Source organism: Chroicocephalus ridibundus, chromosome 5, assembly GCF_963924245.1.
Source record: "Chroicocephalus ridibundus chromosome 5, bChrRid1.1, whole genome shotgun sequence".
Taxonomy (NCBI): domain Eukaryota; kingdom Metazoa; phylum Chordata; class Aves; order Charadriiformes; family Laridae; genus Chroicocephalus; species Chroicocephalus ridibundus.
The window spans coordinates 34,367,700-34,386,056 of NC_086288.1; the positions used below are offsets into that span (position 1 = coordinate 34,367,700).

Consider the following 18,357-nt stretch of genomic DNA (forward strand, 5'->3'; position numbering starts at 1 on the left):
GGCCATGTCATGGGCCTGGGGCATCTCCCTTGTGCCAGTGCTCTGGGACACCTCACCCAGAGCTGTGCAACACCCTGGTCTCTCCATCTACCTGATGGTACCTCTGCCCTGAGCTCCCAACTGACTTGGCTGTGCCAGAGCCCTTCCTGTGTTGGCCCCGTAGCTGGTACCCAGTCTCTTCCACAGCATGCAGGAGATCACCTCAGAGCTTTCCCTTCCTAAGCAAAGGCCCTTTGTATATGTCTGAACAGACAGACAGACAGTGGTGCCAGCAAGTGTGTACCCACAGCGGTAACTGCCCCTGTGGGGAAGTTTCACAGGGTGGCTAGAGAGGATAAATGCACAGCATCCAGGGGCAACGGATGTGTTTGAAGCACAGACTGGTCTTGGGGGGGTCAGACACTCATGCCACCACACAGCCGGGTGGCAAGCCAAAGGCCGTGGAGGAGCAGCACACTGGCAGCTTCCCCTGGGCACGTAGCGACGGGGCTGCCAGCTCCCCGTGGCCATCTCCTCGGCTTGGGCGATGCCCCTCCGCTTTGCCTGGTGGGAGGGGGCTCCTTTCCCAGGCGGTAGCGGGTGCCTTATCCTGTTGCTGGGCTGGTTTCCTCCCTCATCCGCTGCTTTTGCTCTCCTTGTTGTGCTCTAGCGGTTCCTTCCCAGCCCTCAAGGTCGAGGACCGGCGGCGGCCGGGCGGGGGCCAGCGCGCCGCCCCGGGGCCGGTGTTTTCGGAGGGAGCCCCCGCGTTCAAGGCTGCCGCTGCCTTCCCACGCCCGGCGCAGGTGCTGCGGGCCCCGGTTCACACGGCCGGCTCTCACAACAACCCCCGCCCGATAAGGCGGACGATTAACGGGGCGGCCGGGGGGGGTCCGGGGACCCTTCCCGCCGCCCAGCTTTTGGGGGTGTGGGGGGGGTGAGCCCCGAGGGGGCCCGACCTGGCACCGCGGACCGAGGACGCCCCTCCCCAGGCCCTGGCTGGGGGCTCCCCAGGGCGGCCCGGCGCAGCCCCCGCGGCGGCGGGGCGGGCCGGGGTCTCCGCCGGCGGCGGGCGGTGCCCGCGGTGCCCAATGGCCGCCCGCGCCCGGGCATAAAGGCAGCGGCGGCGGCAGCGGTACCGCGCTCCCTCCCGCCGGCCGGGCCCCCCGGAGCCGCCCCTCCCCGCCGCCATGGGCCGCCCCCCGCCGCCGCTCCGCCTGCTCCTCGCCGTCCTCAGCATCCTCCTGCCGCTGACCGGGACCGCCGCCGGGACCCACCGCGCCCGTGAGCCGGGACCGGGGTGGGGGGGCGGCCAGGGAGGTCCCTGCTCCATCCCGAGGGGCTGCGGTGGGCGGCCGCCGCCGCAGGGCTGCTTGCTGTTCCCCCCGCGATGGGCTATGGGAGGGTCCTTGCCCCCTGGGGTGTCCCTGTCTTCCCCACCACTGATGTGGGGGTCCCTGACTCCTGTGGCATCCTTCCCACTCTGACAACGTGGGGGTCCCTGCACCCTGGGGAGCTCTGTCCTGTTGCCAAGGGCGGTTGGGTGGGGGTCCTTGCCTTCCCTGGGGGAAAACAAGGGGCTGCGGTTCTCCCTCCGTCTCCGCAGGAGGTCCTAGGGCGGCCTGGCTGGGGCCAGTCCCCCGCACTGCAGGGCTGTGCTGGGACCCACGCTGGGATCATGCAGGGGGCTCTGTGATGGTGGTCTCCTGGGCTGACCATGGGCTGGGGTCCCTCTCTCCTGCAGCGCCCGCCGGCCCTACATGTGCAGCCTCACGCCAGGCTGTCTGCGGCACTGTCTGCATCCCTGTTCCCTGGCTCTGCGATGGCGAGCAGCAGTGTCCTGATGGGACGGATGAGCAGTGTGGTGAGCTGGGGGGGAGCTGGCACCCATCTGCAGTCGCGGGGTGGCCTGGGGGGCTGTGCTATGAGGGCATTGAGGGGCCCTGGTGCTCTGGGGTGTGGTGTGGCAGGGCAGGCCAGAGACACCTTGCTCCTTGCTGGCTCTTCCAGTGGCTCCTGTGTGGCACCCTGCAGGGACCTGTGTGCCCCAGAGCTCCTGGAGGATGTCTGGGGCATGGGGACAGATTCTGGATCCTATGCTGAGCAAGGCAGCCCCCCACCTGCCAGAGAGCCCTGCTGGGTGCTGCTGTGGGTCCGCCCTTTGGCAGCCAGCCAGCACCTGCCCCTTGCCAGGACGGAGGGGACCCTCGTGTTTGTGCCAGAGTGGTAGGTCCCAGTGATTGTGTGGTGTTCCTGCAGATGTTGCCTGTGGTGGGGACCCCCATGTTTGGCAGTGTGACGATGGCCGGTGTGTTTCTAGCAGCTGGCGTTGCGACGGTGCTGCTGACTGCCTGGATGGCTCTGATGAGCAGGACTGTGGTATGTAGTGTCTGCTGGGTGGGCTGAGTGGGGGTGGCTGGGGGCATGGGGCCAGGTTCAAGTGCTGCTCTGTTCCCTCAGTGTGTGGGGCAAAGAAGGTGCAGTGTCCTGGCACCCACCACTGCATCCCGCACTGGGAGCTGTGCGATCGGCACCAGGACTGCGAGGATGGCTGGGATGAGGAGGGGTGTCCCCAGCAGCCCTGTCTGCCCGGGCAGTGGCAGTGTAGGAACAGAGTGTGCATCATGGCCGAGTGGAAGTGCAACGGGATTGATGACTGTGGCGATTCCTCAGATGAAGATGTCTGCGGTAAGTGGGCACCCTGGATGTTCTGCGATGGGGTGAGACCTGTCCAGGCCATGGGTAAAGTAGGGGGTGTACTTTGCCTTCCTAGGCTCCAGCTCCCCTTGGGGTGGTGGCAAACATCCCAGGAATCTGTTGATGCTTTGCGGGGCTTCCCCACGAGCCTGGGACCCACGGTAGCCCTGGTGCCCACCTTGGTATGGGTTTGCCCTCCTGACATGTGTTGTGTGTGCCGTAGCCCCCTGCCCGCCTGGCATGGTGCGGTGTGATGAGGGGAAGTGTATCTTGGAGTCCCTGATGTGCAATGAAGAGGACGACTGCCTGGATGGCACTGACGAGCCCAGCACATGTGGTGAGTTGCATGTGGCTGCTGGCCACTGTCCCTGTGGCTGGGGCGAGCCACAGAGCCATCCCACGTCATGTCACCCCTCCAATGTGCCCCCGCAGGCCGGAGCTGCTTTGTACGCAACGGGGGCTGCGCGGAGACCTGCGCTGACACACACTGGGGCGTGCAGTGCTCCTGTGGGGCCGGCTGGGTGCTGCAGGCGGATGGGCAGAGCTGTGCTGGTAAGGAGAGGTCAGGGCACACACACTTCAGGCATGTGAGTCCTCAGCCACCAAGAACTGAGTCTGCTGGGAGCCAGGGCTGTGTGGGAACACCTGCCTTAGCCCTACTCCTGCCTGGCCCCACAAAGGCTGTGTCTGGGTCATGTCCCAGCAGCAGCTGGTGCATGCTGGGGCCCAGGTCCTGGTTTTGAGGGAGCCTGCCTATGGTCCCTGGGGAACAGTGGTGGTCCTGTCTGGGGGCAGCTCGCCAGCCGTGCCGCGGGCTCCTGGCAGTGCCTATCCCTACAGATGTGGACGAGTGCTCCCTGGAGTACAGCCCCTGCAGCCAGATGTGCAGCAACACACCGGGTGCTTTCAGCTGCGCCTGCCTCCAGGGCTACACCCTGCGGCACGGCACTGCCTGCGAAGTGGCAGGTAGGGTGAGCCGGGGAGCCCAGGCTGTCGGAGGGGCTGGGCAGTGCCGCCAGCTAGCCGGGTCCCTGCTCACTGGGTAGCATCCCCCTCGCTCTGGCAGACAACGCAACGCAGATCCTGGTGGCAGTGGGGGAGGACCTGGCTCTTCTGGATGTGCGGACCCAAGCCTACCGACCCCTGCTCTCCACCGAGACTGAACCCCGTGCCCTGGTGTATGACCTGCTCCGGGAAACCTACTACTGGCTGACAGAGGAGGGCGAGCTCCGTGCTCGCCTCCCAGGGAAGGGCACACGGCCCCTCTATGCAGGTGGGGAGGAGCGAGGGTGCTGGGTGCTGTAGCAGAGCTGAGATGGGTGCCGAGAGCTGGCGTGCCACCCCAGCCCTGCCTTTGCTGTAGAGGAAGGGGCAAAACCTGCGTTTTGCCTCCCAGCCTGGAGCAGAGGTGGTGTGCCTTAAACCGCTCTGTCTCTGTAGATGCCGGGGAGGTGAACAGCATCTCCGTGGACTGGTTCACAGGGCAGCTGTACTGGGCCAGCAGCCACCCTACAGCCATCTGCGCAGGGCTGGGCAATGGCCGGGGCTATGTGACAGTGCTGGGGAAGGACGTGGCACCAGAGCAGCTGACAGTGCATCCAGCTGCAAGGTGAGGAATGAGCCCAGGGTTGGCCCCGGCTCGTGGGTGAGTGATACCAGTGCTGACCGTGTTGTGCCTGCTGTGGGGCTGTGGCAGCACTGGTGTTATGCCATGAAGTGTATGCTTAGTCCCTGCCCCCAGGTCCCTGTACTGGGTCAACCGTGGGCAGAGGGGCCGGACAGTCATTGCTGCAGCCGGCATGGATGGCTCAAACCGGCGGGAGCTCACAGTGGTGTCCATGGAGGAGCCTGTGGGGCTGAGCCTGGACCATGTGGCTGGCAGGCTCTACTGGATCAGCGAGTACAAGGAGGTAGAGATGTAGGGCAGCAGGGCTCTGCCCTCCCCCCTCCCCAGATGCTGGGACGCAATGAGGTGGGAGTGGGGAGAGTTCCCCTGTGGCTACAGCCAAGGCATGGGACGGAGTAGGGAGAAGTGCCCGGGTCTGGCACGCATCCCTGGGCTGGGAGGGGGAAGGCACCACTGTGAGCCCTGTGGCTGCGGGACAGTGCCAGGGTGTGGGGGTGCCACGTGGTCACCATGCCTTGCCTTGTCCCCAGTCCATTGAGACGCTGCGGGTGGATGGCAGTGGGCGCCACTCCTTTCCTGCTGTCCTGCGGAGCCACACAGAGCCACTGGGCCTGGCTGTCTTCGAGAGCCGGTTCTTCTGGACTGATGGCACAGAGCTGGTGTCGGCCACCCAGGCCTCTCCCCAGGAGCACGCGGTGCTGCTCCGTGCCCCCATCTCAGCTTTCACCGTGCTGCACGCACTGCAGCAGCCTCCCCGTGAGTACCCTGCCAGGTGCCCGCGCTGGTGCAGGGCTGGCAGCATCCCCATCACTTCCCTGGGTGCCAGCAGAGGCTGTCCTTGGGTCCTGGAGCCCACCGGCTCCTGCCCGATTGATGTACTTTATGGGACAACGTGATGGCTATCCTGGCCCTGCGGTGCGGGGTTGTGGGTTTGTCACAGAGAGGTTGTATGAACCCATAGGAAAGCTGCCGAGTCCCATGGCTTTGGGTAGAGCTGAGCCCTCCTACCCCATGTGACACTGCTACCCTGCCTGGGGTAGTCGGCCCTTATCCAGCCCCAGGACAGCTGGTGGTTCTTGCGGAAAGGGGAGAAGCATTGGGGGGGGTCATGGCTGCCTGAGCTCTTAATGTCCCCTTGCTCCCAGGGGACACTGCTGCGTGTGCTCCAGGCCTGTGTAGTCACCTTTGCCTCCTGTCCCCTGTGCACCCTCGGGGCTACAAGTGTGCGTGTCCAGAGGGCCTGTTCCTCCTGCCCTCAGGGAAGTGCGCAGGTGAGCAGGGTCTGCAAGGTGGGCTTGGCTGTCTGGGGCGGGATGGATCCCTGTGGGAGTCAGAGGGGGCCATAAGGAGCTGTGGCTTTTGTGGGATGAGGTTCCTGGCACACACCAGTGCTGTCATGTTTCTGCCTCGGTTCATGATGGTGACCCCATCCAGTGCCCCTGGAGCCATGCTCACACACTGCCCTTGTACTCCACAGAGCTCTCCATTGTGTATGCATCGGAGAAGGCCATCTCCCTGGTGGAGGTGGGTCCCGGAGCACACAGCAAACGGGTGCAGGAGTGGCAGGAGCCCCTCCACCTGCAAGATGTGGACTGGCAGAGGTCCATGCTCTACGGGACAGATGACCGTGGGACACTGCTGCGTGTCGTGGGGCACCCTGGCAGGAGAGAGGCCATTGCGACTGGGCTGCCAGGTGAAACCCTATGGGGTGATGGAGGGCATGGTCCGCTTCCGGGTGCTCCCTGAGATTCTCCTGGGTGCAGAGCACAGCAGCCCCATGGTGCCCACAATGGGGCCGTGCCGAGGCACTGGGCAGCTGTGCGCCTGGGTCGGGGGGACCCAGGCGGAGAAGCAGGATAATGGGACAGCCTTGTAACTTGCTTGCCTTCCTATTGCTTGCCAAGTCTGCTCTGCCCGTGTGGACATCCGCTCGGGCGACCTGTACTGGCTCGCATGTAACCGGAGGGACATCGGCGTGATCCGGGCGTCTGACATGTCCACGCGCATCCTGCACCGTGCTCGCAGCATCATCCAGCACCTCTTCTTGGACTGGCAGCGTGGCACTCTGTACTGGCTGGCCCGCGGGCAGCCCTTGCAGCAGCTGAGCCTGGCCGGGGGTGCCCCCTGGGACGCCTGGAACGAGACATGGCCTGGAGACCTTCCTGCGGCCATGGATAGCAGAGCCTTCAGCCTGCTCTGGAGCTCAGCCCTGGGTGAGCTGTGGTGGTATCTGGAGCAGGGAGCAGGGGTGGTCTCTATGGGCAGGAGTGACCACCCCTACATGCAGCAGGTCCCTGCCCGGGCAGTGGGGTGCTCATGGGGCAGACTCTGTCCCATGGGTGGGCCCATGGCCTCATCCATGAGGTCCCTGACATAACTGTGGGTTGTGGGGGCATGGAGTGGGCCACGAGGGGTGCCTGCGGGCCATCAGGCACTACCATCCCTCTGCCTCACAGGCCTGCGGGCACTGAGTCTGACCAAGAGGCAAGCAGTCACCCTGGCACCCAGCTGGTCCCACGGCCTTGCGGCCGCCTTTGAGCCATACCTGGTGTCAGCAAACGGGACGCATCTGCTGCTGTGGGACCGGAGGACGCTGGTCCTTGTGCTCTCCATGCCGGCAGCAGGCGTGCAGGGAGTGGTGGCCTTCGTGGGCTCAGAGCCACAGGCTGGTAAGAGTGGCTGTGGCTCTGTGCCTGGTGCTGGGGCTGTACCTGATGGGACTGGGTGGCCCTTGCTGCTCTGAGCTGGGGCAGGGTCCCTGGCTGCTGGTGGCCATGTGGGGTGCTCTTGGAGGTGCCTGGAGCATGGGGAGGGCGCAGACCCAAATCCAGGCTCATGTTCCCATGCCTCTCCAGTGTCACCAAGCAAGGGGTCTGCCCTCCCACTCCCTCCACCGATGACCACCACTACGAGGACAACCACGAGCACCACTGCTGCTAGGCCCACCACCTCCACCACAAGACCTACGCAAAGGAAGACCACCACTGTGCTCACCACTACTCCTGCACCAACCAGCAAGGCTACCACAACACCAACCACCACCAGCCAGTCCACGTCAACCAAGAAGACCATCCCTGTGCCAACCACTGCCCGGACCACACCAACCAAAACCACCACTGTGCAGCCAACCACCACCAGCACCACCACCACCATCACGACCATCACCAGCACTCGCTCCTTGCCAACCAAGACCACTGCCACACAGCCAACGACTACCACCCAGCAAACAACCAGTCCTGCACGGGTAGTGCCACCCACCCCACCCCTTCCATCCAGCACTGCACACCATCTGACCCCAGTCCTCCGTCTGTCCTGTCCTCGCACACATGTGCCCTGCCGTGATGGCACTGAGTGCGTGGCCCAGGAGTACATGTGTGACGGGGAGAAGGACTGTGCAGATGGCTCTGATGAAGATGGGTGTGCCCAGCTCTGTGACACCCCAGGTAGGAGCCATTCTTCTGTCCCCTGTGCAGCTGGGTCACCCTGTACTAGGACTTCTGTCTGCTTCCTGGTGGGGTTGGTAGAATGGAGCCCTCAGAAGGTCTGAATGTGTCCTGGGCTCTGGTGCTGGTGATGTGGCATGCTGGGCTCTTTTGAGCTTCGCACGGGGCTGGAGGCCCTGTCAGAAGGGGACAGGGCTGGCCCTGGTGCTCGTGGTGACCTAGATGTCGCTGAGCTGAGGCTGCCTCAGCCACCTTACTTGGGACCTAGATGCACTGGGATGCAGTGACTAGGAGGGACCAAGACCTGTTGCTGTAGTGTGGGGCCATTCTAGGTCTCTGGGGGTCCAGCAGAGGGTCAGGGCACCCTGGCTGCCTACTGCAGGCTTAGCAAGGCCCCATTGTCTCCCCAGGTGCCTTCCACTGTGCGAGCGGAGCCACGTGCATCAGTGCTGGGGAGCACTGTGATGGGGTGCCGCAGTGCCCCGATGCCTCGGATGAGACAGGCTGCTGGAGCCCCACACAGGAGTGCGCCCTGCGCTGCGATGCTGCCACCCGCTGCGTCCCCAAGAGCTGGCTGTGCGACGGCCATGCCGACTGCCTGGACCACACCGATGAGCAGGGCTGTGGTGAGACCCTGGGGCTGGGTGGGACGGGGGCTTCTGGGGTTGCCTGCCACACAGGTGGGTGCACCAGGTTTGCTGTGGGTCCAGGAGCCTGGGGCAACCTGCCAAGTGGCTGGAGGGGCTGTACCCTGCTCAGTGCCGTAGGATGGGGACAGGGATGGGGACAGTGCCCCAGCTCAGCCCTGGCTCTGCCTGCAGTGCCAAAGGAGTGCAGCCCAGCCGAGTTCTCCTGCCGGAGCGGGCAGTGCGTGGCCCTGGCCCTGCGCTGTGATGGCGACCGCGACTGCCGGGATGGCTCGGATGAGGAGGGCTGTGCTGTGCCCCGGCCGCTGCTCTGCCGCACAGGCGAGGTGACATGTCCCCGCAGCGGGGAGTGTGTGCCGGAGGCCTGGCGCTGCGACGGCACCGCCGACTGCGGGGATGGCACAGATGAGCAGGTGGGTGGGGTGATGGGGACACAGCATGTCCTCACTCGCTCCCGGGAGGGCTGGTGGCCCTCTTCACCCTCAGCTCTTGCAGGGCTGTCCCTGGGAGGAAAGGCTGTGTGGGGACCGGCAGTGGAGCTGCTCCCATGGCCGTGAGTGCATCCCTGATGTCTGGCGCTGCGACGGAGAGAGTGACTGCACGGATGGCAGCGACGAGGCTGGCTGTGAGCAACATCCTGCTTTTATGCCCTCACCCAGGGGTGGTTGGTGGGTGCCCAGCACAGAGGGAGGTAGGGATGTGTCTGTGCCGAGGTGAAAAGCCCTGTGTGCTTGTTGCCTCTTCCACCATCTGTGGTGGCTCCAGGCACGCCGCGGAGCTGTTGTCCCTGTAGGGCTGGTGGCCTTGGGATTAGGATAGCCTGAAGCCAGGCTACAGGCACAGCGCTGGATATGGCTGCACTGAGCCCCAGGCACCCTGGAGGAGCAGCTGATTCTGCTCCAGCTGAGCAAAAGGAGCTGGTGGGTGAGGCTGAGGGCAGCCTTCCCCATGTGTCCCTGTAGGCCCACCTGCTCCCTGCCAGAGTCACGAGTACCCATGTGGGCTGGGGGCCTGCCTGAATGCATCCCTGGTGTGTGACGGCCGACGGGACTGCACAGATGGCTCAGATGAAGGGGGGAACTGCTCTGTGCCCTGCCACCGGTCCTGTGCTCATCTCTGCTACCCCTCGCCCCAGGGCCCTGTGAGTGCCAGGACCCCTGGTCCAAGGGCTTCCCCTGCCATGCTGCCCTGGTCCAGCTGCAGGAGGGAGCCTCCTGTGTCCCCTAGGGGGGACCCTGATGGCCCCTTTCCCCACAGCGGTGCTGGTGTGACCCGGGCTATCGGCTGGCTGAGGACGGTCTGTCCTGCGTGGACATAAATGAGTGCATGGAACAGCGTGAGGAAGCCTGCACCCAGACGTGCCTCAATGCCCCGGGGTCCTACAGCTGTGGTTGTCTCCCTGGCTACCTGCTGGAGCCTGATGGTCATGTCTGCAAACTCACTGGTAAGCCCTGGGATGGCCAAGGAGACCTGAGGGTCCCTGGCACTCTAGGGTACACCAGGAGTTGGTGGGTACCTGTCCCCCTGTGCCTGCTACCCACTGGGAGCCCTGTAGTCCCGCAAATGGCCCTGTCCCCTCTGCCACGTGGTCTCCCAGGCCCCACTCAGCTGTAAGCTGCTGCTTGCCAGCCTGTGGCTGGTTGGAAAATCCCTCTGCACTAGCTGGGGAACATGCTATGCGGTAGGGCCGAGACTCAGCAAGCTCCAATGTCTGTAAGTGCCGTGTTCCCTGCCTGTGTGTGCTGAGGCTGTGGGGCCACCAGCACTGAGCAAGGTCTGGGTGTCTCTCTGTTGCTCCAGGACCAGAGCCCATGTTGCTGGTGGCTGTGCAGTCAGAGGTGTTGTCTTATGGCCTGCGGAGTGGGCGTGAGGAGGTGCTGCTTGCTGCTGACAAAGACCGTGTTGTCTTCTCACTCGACTATGACCTGGTGGAGGGGAAAGTCTTTTGGATGGACCTGGCCACAGAGAGCATCCGCTGGCAGAACCTCAACTCGACCAAGAAAGGCACACTGGTGAAAGGTGGGCTGTGACAGTGTGGGGTTAGCAGGGCTTGCCTCTCTGGCTGTGCAATCTCCCGGTTATAGTGGGGGTGCCAGGCTGTGTTCCCTTGCACGGAGAGGTGCTGGTGGGAGCAGGGTTGGGAGGAGCCAGAGCTCCGGGGATGGAAGGCACCTGCGCTGGGAGCATTGTGCCAGAGGGCCATGCAGGTATCACCCTAGGGGTGCTGACTCTTGGGCACGTTGCAGGTGTGAGATCAGACTGTATAGCAGTGGACTGGCTTGGGAGGAATCTGTACTGGACAGATGGGGCAGCAGGGCAGGTGCTGGCCACTCACCTGGGGGCTGCCTGGCGAGGGATACCAGAGTACACTGTAGTGATGGATGGAGACCTGGACCAGCCCCACTCCTTGGTGCTCCGGCCTCTGGCAGGGTAAGGCTGGGACAAGAGGACACGGGGACTACCTTGCCATCCGTGCACTGCCCTATTTTCCTCCACAGAGGCAGGCAACAGGCTGGGGAAGAGTTGGGGTGGTGCAAACTGGGTGCTGTTGGGGCTGTGCAGCTGGGGAATAAGGAGCCCTGGCAGCTGCCCTTGCCCTGGGTGGAGCTCTGAGTGTGTCCCTGATGAAATGGGATGCTCCACACAGCTCCTCTGGGCTGCCCTGGTATTGGGACGATGCTGTGGCAGGTCCATGGGCCAGCACCTCTCTTCCCGCCAGGTTGCTGTATTGGTCAGAAGTCGGGAGCCACCCACGGCTGATGGAAGCCACCATGGATGGGGGTCGGCGGCACGTGCTGCTGGCCCAGGGGCTGGGCTGGCCCACAGCACTGGCCCTTGACCTCCCCACCTGGAGGATCTTCTGGCTGGATGAGAAGCTGGGCAGCGCTGGTTCTGCACATCTGGATGGCACCAGTGTGAAGGTATGTGGTGGGGTTCTGGTGACAGGGCCTTGATGGGGGCTGGGGTGGGCACTTATGGCCTTTCTGACAGGTCCTGCAGCTGGGCTGGGTCCAGAGCCCCTTCGCGGCAGCTGTGTGCGAGGGGCAGCTCTACTGGTCGGAGAGGAAGGCATGGTCCGTGCAGCAGGTGGACAAGACCAGTGGAAAGAACAGGACTGTGCTGCTCAAGCGACACGGGCAGCCCCATGGCCTTCAGGTATCTACCTGGGGGAACCCCAAACCCTGTTGCACCATCTCTGCTGGGGCTCCTACCCTGCATGGCCCTGCCATCCTACGAGTGCGGAGCCACTGGGAGCTGTACCCCCATCGCAGTCATCCTTGTGCAGCAGTCCTGGTGGTCAAGGGTCTCTGGTCCTCTTGGAGCATCTCTGCCTCACCATCCTGCCCCCAGCTGGGCCATGTCCAGGCCTCGGGAGCATGGTGTGTTGTCAGTCATACTCAGCTCCACTGCTGGTGGGGCTGAGGTTGAGCCTGCCCTTCCCACAGGTGATGCACCCAGCTCTGCGCCCCGTGGCCCCCAGCCCCTGCGTGGCGCGTGGCTGCTCCCACCTGTGCCTGCTGAGTGCCAGGCAGGCCGGGCAGTGCCGGTGCCCCGCCGGGCTGACGTTGGCTGCTGATGAGACCACCTGTCTGCCCCTCCGAGATTCAGCCTTTGCCCTTCTGGTGTCACCGGCAGCCGTGATGCAGGTACCATCCTCTGGAGCCAGCCCTGGGGGCTGCTGTCCTCACTGCTGTCAGGGGAGCAGGGTCCCATCCTAGTGCTGCCTCCTTCCTCCAGGTCTACCTGAAGGATCTGCCCGTAACAGCTGGATCCCAAGGCCTTCCCCGACACCGGTCCCTGCCGTTGGCCAAGGTGGGCCGCCTGACGGCCATCGACTACGCAGTGAAAGACAAGAGCCTGTACTTTGCGGAGGTGGGGGGTGACTCCATTGGGCTGCTGCGCCTGAAGGACTGGGGGCGGCTGTCCTGGAAGCAGGCAGTGGCTGTGGAGGGCACTGTGACATCCCTGGCCCTGGACTGGCTGAGTGGGAACCTGTACTGGATCGGGGGGCAGCCGCCCAGCATCCGCGTGGCAGCTGCCGGGGGGCGGTGGGCCCTGGCACTGCTCAGCAAGGGGCTGCAGGGCGCTGCCTGGCTGGCGCTGTGCCCTCGCGCCTCCACCATGTGCTTTGTCACGGCGGCTGGCAGCCGCGGGCCCGGCGCCGCGGTGGAGTGTGCAGCCATGGACGGCACCGGCCGCAGGGCGGTCTGGAGGAGAGCCCGGGCTCCCACTGGCCTCGCTTTCGGGGGTGCTGGCACCCGGCTGTACTGGGCAGACCGCGGTGAGTGTGGGCTGGGTCGGGGTGCTGCTAGGGACCAAGAGGTGTGGGTGCTTGGTCTGAGGGCACGGCCCCGCGAGGCAGCCCGGAGCCCTCTGCGCACCCTCCCACCCCCCACAATCTGATGTCCCTGCATCTGTGCCCTGCAGAGAGAGGCACCATCAGCAGTGTTGAGCTGGATGGATCCCACTTCCGTGTGGTGCGGGAAGGGCTGCATGGCCTCTCGCTCTTCGCCATCGGAGAAGGCTTTCTGCTCTGGAGCACAACCTCAACCAACGGTGAGTCCATTTGCTATGTGTTGTCCAGCTCCTCCTACTGCACCAGGACACAGGGATCTCTGCCAGTCCCCATGGGGTGCAGGCTGCCCCTCCCCAGGGTGAAGGGTAGGCTGGGGGATCCCACTTCCCATCCTGGACACCCTTGTGGGAGGAGGTGACCCTATGTGTCTCCAGGCTCTAGCAAGATCTGGCACAGCCGGCTGGAGCGGGCCGAGAGCTGGTGGTTCCCAATCGAGCAGGAGTTGGTAGCCATGAGGATTTACAGCCAGTTCTCACAGGAAGGTGGGTCTGGGGCTGACCCAGCCCGGAGCGTCTGGTGGGTTCAGCTGTCCTCATGGTGGCCGTGCTAACCTGCGCTGTTTTTGCAGGCACCAACGGCTGTGCAAAGAGCAATGGGGGCTGTGCCCAGCTCTGCCTGCCCAACCCTGCAGGGCGGCTGTGCCGCTGCTCTCCTGGCTACCACCTGGTGCGTGGGGTGGCATGCACAGTGGCACTGCCCTGCCCAGCCCCGCTGCAGGCTTGCCCTGACCTACAGAGCTGCATCTCTGGAGAGCAGGTCTGTGATGGGCGCCCGGACTGCCTTGACGGCTCCGATGAGTCTGACTGTGAGTGCTGTCCCACAGCCAGGGTGTGCAGGGGTCCTGGCTGGGCACAGGGGGACCTGCCCAGCCTCCCCCAGTTTGGGAAGGAGGATCTCACCTGGGTCTTTGCTGATCTATGCCCATCCCTCCAGGCCCCTCTGTGGAGGTGCGGACACATGTCCCCATGGTGGCACCATCAGGAGCATCCCATGTGAAAGAACAGAAACCAGCCTTACCCACAGCTGCACCCAAGCCTCTGCAGCCTGGCCCCAGCCTGCCTGCAGCCCCTGGCCCCCAGGAGCATGGAGAGCCCTTCCTGGTACCCCCCAGCACCGAGGAGGTGCTGGGGGCTATGCCATGTAGCAGTGAGACATGTAACCTGCGTGGGGAATGTGCCATCGAGGCTGGGCGAGTAACATGCCACTGCGCCCTGGGCTATCGTGGTGACTACTGCGAGGAGGCAGAGGTGCAGCCCCTTGCAGGCCCTATCGCCCTGGGGGTGGCTGTGCTCCTGCTGCTCGCTGCTGCTGCTGTGGGGGCCCTGGCCTACATGCGGAGACGGGACAGGCGGAGGAGGTGAGTTCCGGGGCTGGGCTGAGCCAGGTACACCTGGGGATGGAGAGGGACAGGGTCTCCCTGCTCAGGGACAGTGTGGTATCCTGGGGCACTCCTGAACTATGTGGAAAGCTCTGATCATCCCGGCAGGCTATAACCAGGGGTTGTGGCAGGATCTTGGGATCTGCCCCACCTCTAGGAAATGGCCATACCATCCTCAGTGTACTTTTTTTTTCTTTTTTTTTCCCTCCCCAGGACCTCAAGCACTGCCTCCACCCGGGTGCTGACCTTGTACCACCGTGAAAGCGACCCTGAGGAAGAAGATGAAGAGGAGGAAGAGCTTCCCCCCAAGTGTGACACCTTTGTGAACGAAGCTTACGATGGGAAGGAGGTGAGCAGCATCTGGAGCAGACCCTGGTAGGGACCTCCCTGCCACCCTGAGGTGCCCCAAGGACCCCTGATATCCAGGTCCCTCCCAGGCCCAGCACTGGCATGGTGCCCTTTCTTGAGGCAAGCTCAGCCCTCCTGCTGGGGGGCTTTCCCGCTCTGCCTGTGGATGGAGCTCCTGCGCCAAGGTGTGGGGTGGGCCCAGGGGGGCTGGCTCAGGCTCATCACTGATGCACCCATCTGTGATCTCCACAGGAGCTGCCAGCCCCACTGAGGAAGGGATCATCTCAACCCAACACTGCACTTTCATAAAGGAATTTTTGTGCAGCCTCTCTGGTGCCGTTGTGGTTTGTGTCGGGGCTGGGGACGGGAGGTTGGTTTGTTCTTCCCAGATCTCTAAGCTCCAGGGAACTTACAGGCCAGAGCAAAAAGCTTTGTGAAGTTTTTTGGGAAGTCTCCAGCCCCAACACACTCTGAGCCACCTGAATCTGATCCCCTGCTTCAGGGTGCATCCTGTACCATCCCTTAACCACGCTATAGGGCATCTCAAGCCACTGTCTCTCTGCAGCAAGGCTTAGCTTGCTGACCAGGGTGCTTTGGGCTCTCCTGGGGTAGAAATCTGGCTGAATAGCTCTGCAAGGAAGCTGGTCGGCTCTTGCCATGTTATGGAGGGTGCCAACCAGGATTTTATAGTGCAGCTCTGACCTCTGGAGTGTCCCTTATAAACCAGTGAGACCAGTTTTACTGCCTTTCACCAAGCTAATGATGAAAGGGGAAATATACACTATTTTTTCCCGCCTGTGATTGCTTTTTTTCCTCCTGAAGTAGCTGTGCTCAAGCAAGGAGAAACCTCTTCCAGAGCAGATTTTGACTATGAGGTCAAAGTCCTTGAGGAAGGTGCTATAACAGCTACCTCTACCCTTTTACTGACCTTTCTTCCCTGCTTCAGGCAAAACAGGGGGGAGCTGGGTTAGCCATGCCCACTGGCTCCCAGCCCAGCCTGCCTGGCAGAAAGCCCGTAACCATCCCACAGCACAGACCCGTTCCTCTTCATTTATTTTGCTGTTTTCAGAGATATGTGGGAGGTGCTTCCCTCCCCTGTTCCCAGCCCTGAAGGCTACGGGATAATAACCTGTACCTTGCTCACGTGAGAACACTGGTGCTGCCTTTGCCCAAGCTGTTGCACAGTGCAGGAGGATGAGATAAAAGCTGCATCTGGAGGGAAGGACTGGAGCCAGGGCTGGTCCTCAACCTGGAGTATGGCAGGCTTTTGGGGAGGTTGCAGAGATTCAAGCCAGGTCCTTGGTCTTGTTTCCAGCCTGTTCTGAGGAACCCCAAGAGAAGGGCATGGCTTGGAGGAGCAGGAGCCAGTGCTGCTCTCAGGGCCAGGCAGGTGGGCTGGCCAGTGCCCACTGCTGTCCCTGTGCTGTGAGGCTACAAGTCCGAGTCGCAAGGCAGGGTGCTCCTCTGCTCTTGTCTGTCTCGCTCATCCTCCAGCACGTCCCAGGGATTGCAGAAAGCCCCAGTGGTGGACCACGGTCCCGCCTCCAGCGAAGGGCTGGCGGGCAGTCTGGGGGCCCTGCGTTCCTTGCAGCAGTGGTGGAAGCTGAGGGCGAGGGCCAGCCCCCCCAAGATCTCCAGGCAGCTTCCCAGGTAGCTCAGCACCAAGCCATAGCCTGCAACCAGCATGCCCCCGGCCGGTGTGGGCAGTGTCCATAGCTCATGGGTGTACCAGGAGGCAGGCACGAGGCTCAGTAGCCCTGAGAGGAGCAGCATAAGCCCTGCCACGCCAGCTAGCAGGTGCTGTGGCTCCTTCTGCCAGCAGCGAACCCCCAGGGCAGCCACCACCAAGCCCAGGAGGGTGAGCGCCAGCGAGGTGGGCATCATCCCTTGGGCCACCCGCACGGGCACCTGCTCAAAGTAGGCCAGCTCATCAGCCTGCCCACAGAGGCGGTCATGGGTGCTCTGCCGCTCTGTGCATATGTCCCAGATGCCCTGCTCCAAGACAAAGTCAATGGGCTGGTTGGACATGTGGCTCACCTGCCTCCAGCTGGGTGCCACTGTGCCTGTGAAGGTCAGCAGGAGCCCGCAGTGGCACAGCACCATCCCCACGATCATCGCCGTCGGAGTCCGCATGCTGGGGAGGTAGGTGACGAAGGCTCCGGTGCGGGTCTCCAACTCCTGTTCCTGCTTGTCAGAGCCAGAGAGGTCCGGCGGGGGGGAGCTCCGGGGGGAGCAGGGGCTCGCTGCCGCCGCCCGTCACCTGGGCAGAAGAGGTGGCACTGGTGCCCCAGGGCTGCTCGGTGCGGGCAGGGCTACCCCGCGGCAGGGCGGTAGTCCCAGCGCCCCCCGTACGGCGGGCAGCCCGCGGAGCCGGGAGCCGGGAGCCGCAGCCCAGCCCGGCTGCGCTCAGGGCTGCGGGGAGGTGCCAGCGGCAGGAGGAAGCGCAGGCAGGGCTGGCCGGCGCAGGCAGGGCTGGCCGGCGCAGGCAGGAGCCGGGCACAGGCAGGGCTGGGGTGCGGGAGCCTGCGGGAAACACCGAAGCTCCGGCCCGCGCTGTCCGTCCCCCCCCCCAGGGAGCGGGGCTGGGATGCCGGGGACACTCAGCCGTCCCCGGGGTGCAGGTGGCACTGGGATGTCTCGGTGTCACCCTGGGACTTGGCAGCGCTCGGTCCCTGCTCCTCCCTGATGGGGAGGCACAGGACCCTGTTAAGGCTTGCTTAATTAAACTGACTGTGAACTTATTTTACTATCAACTGAATTAATTTATAAAAATCATTAATTAAGGTGAAATGCTAGCATCTCTCAGAGTTTGTAAGGACCCTGTCGTCCTCCCTAGGCCCAGGAGACCTTCCCAGCCCCTAGCCTTCATCTTCTCACTCTTCATCCTGGCAAGCGTCTCCCTGTCCTTCAGGGACTGCTCCTCAGCTTGGCCCTGCTCTTCCCTTCCCAGGCTGCGCTCAGAGTCCACTCGCAGGTGCAGCAGCCTGGCTGTTGGAGGGAAAAGCCTCTGGGATGTCCACTGAAACAGGTATGGGAAGTCACCACATTTGAGAACCCCTATGTGGGGTTTTGAGCCCTAAAAAGCACTGGTCTTGGGCCTCTCCAAATTTCCCTGAATTTCTGCCTGTCGCGCTGAGCCCAAAAGAGGGCAGCAGTCCCTGTGGATTAATTTGGGATGAGCAACCCTAGCTGATCAGGAGGGCTGGCTGCAGGTGTGCCCCCACAGCATCTTTGCACTGCTGGTGTCACGCAGCTGGGTGGGCCCGTACTGGACCAGCTGCTCCCCAGCTCCCTTCCCCATTCCTCCATCCTACAGCTATTTCCCTGAGTCCCACGGAAGCCCTTCTGCTCTGTGGGTGCCAGATCATTTCAAGGACAGATAGTGGAGCTGTTGATCACTGGATCTCAGCCCAGCTGTAAGGGAGGGGTGGGTTGAACTCAGCCAGGGGCTCATGTCCCCTGCCACGTCTGCAGGACAGCAATGCTGATAGACAGCTCTCTGTAGCTCCAGACTGGGGACACCTGGCTTTGTCATATGCAGCTGGCACTCCTCAGCTGAGAAACTGAGCTAGGCGTTGCTGTTTCTCTTTCTGTCCCATGAACTTTTTAAACTTTTTCCCCCTGCTCCAGCCGTTGGCCCCGTGCCAGGCCACCCATTAGTACCTTTGGAGCTGTGGGTCCAACCAACACACCACATGCTGCCTGGCTGGTGTGCTGCCTGAGGCTGCCTTCTGCCATGGGACCCCCCACCCCTGACAGGAGCAGGAGCTGAAAGAGCCTGAAATCTTCTAGTCCTGACCCTTGCAGGAGGCTGTATTTTTTTTTTACATTTGGACACGAGGTGGAGGTTGGCTGTGAGAAGACTTAGTCCTCCTGGGGGAGAG

At 63.2% G+C, this 18,357-nt stretch overlaps 2 protein-coding genes across 2 annotated transcripts; one reads left to right on the forward strand and one right to left on the reverse strand.

Moving 5' to 3' along the window:
• The first annotated feature begins 1,147 nt into the window (after positions 1-1,147).
• LOC134516277 (low-density lipoprotein receptor-related protein 2-like) lies at positions 1,148-13,743 on the forward strand. Its single transcript, XM_063336262.1, has 30 exons — positions 1,148-1,260; positions 1,721-1,840; positions 2,236-2,355; positions 2,437-2,664; positions 2,897-3,010; positions 3,106-3,225; positions 3,514-3,639; positions 3,740-3,946; positions 4,114-4,282; positions 4,415-4,583; positions 4,831-5,056; positions 5,446-5,571; positions 5,778-5,993; positions 6,205-6,513; positions 6,757-6,969; positions 7,156-7,743; positions 8,154-8,369; positions 8,565-8,803; positions 8,886-9,015; positions 9,353-9,531; positions 9,648-9,834; positions 10,191-10,409; positions 10,637-10,820; positions 11,110-11,311; positions 11,382-11,546; positions 11,837-12,037; positions 12,129-12,672; positions 12,819-12,947; positions 13,122-13,229; positions 13,316-13,743. The coding sequence occupies exons 1-30, from the start codon at positions 1,167-1,169 to the stop codon at positions 13,741-13,743; spliced, it is 6,276 nt and encodes a 2,091-aa protein (XP_063192332.1). The 5' UTR covers positions 1,148-1,166.
• A 1,749-nt stretch (positions 13,744-15,492) lies between these two features.
• CLDN23 (claudin 23) lies at positions 15,493-16,881 on the reverse strand. The gene has a single exon (XM_063336353.1). The coding sequence runs from the start codon at positions 16,604-16,606 to the stop codon at positions 15,905-15,907; it is 702 nt and encodes a 233-aa protein (XP_063192423.1). The 5' UTR covers positions 16,607-16,881; the 3' UTR covers positions 15,493-15,904.
• Between the last annotated feature and the right edge of the window lie 1,476 nt (positions 16,882-18,357).

Excerpts from the sequence above, each read along its gene's own strand:
- LOC134516277 (XM_063336262.1), top strand. The coding sequence starts at position 1,167 with ATGGGCCGCCCCCCGCCGCCGCTCCGCCTGCTCCTCGCCGTCCTCAGC. Across the intron at positions 6,514-6,756 it reads GCTCTGGAGCTCAGCCCTGG|GCCTGCGGGCACTGAGTCTG; the intron begins GTGAGCTGTGGT and ends TCTGCCTCACAG. Across the intron at positions 13,230-13,315 it reads CAGCCAGTTCTCACAGGAAG|GCACCAACGGCTGTGCAAAG; the intron begins GTGGGTCTGGGG and ends CTGTTTTTGCAG.
- CLDN23 (XM_063336353.1), bottom strand. The coding sequence starts at position 16,606 with ATGCGGACTCCGACGGCGATGATCGTGGGGATGGTGCTGTGCCACTGC.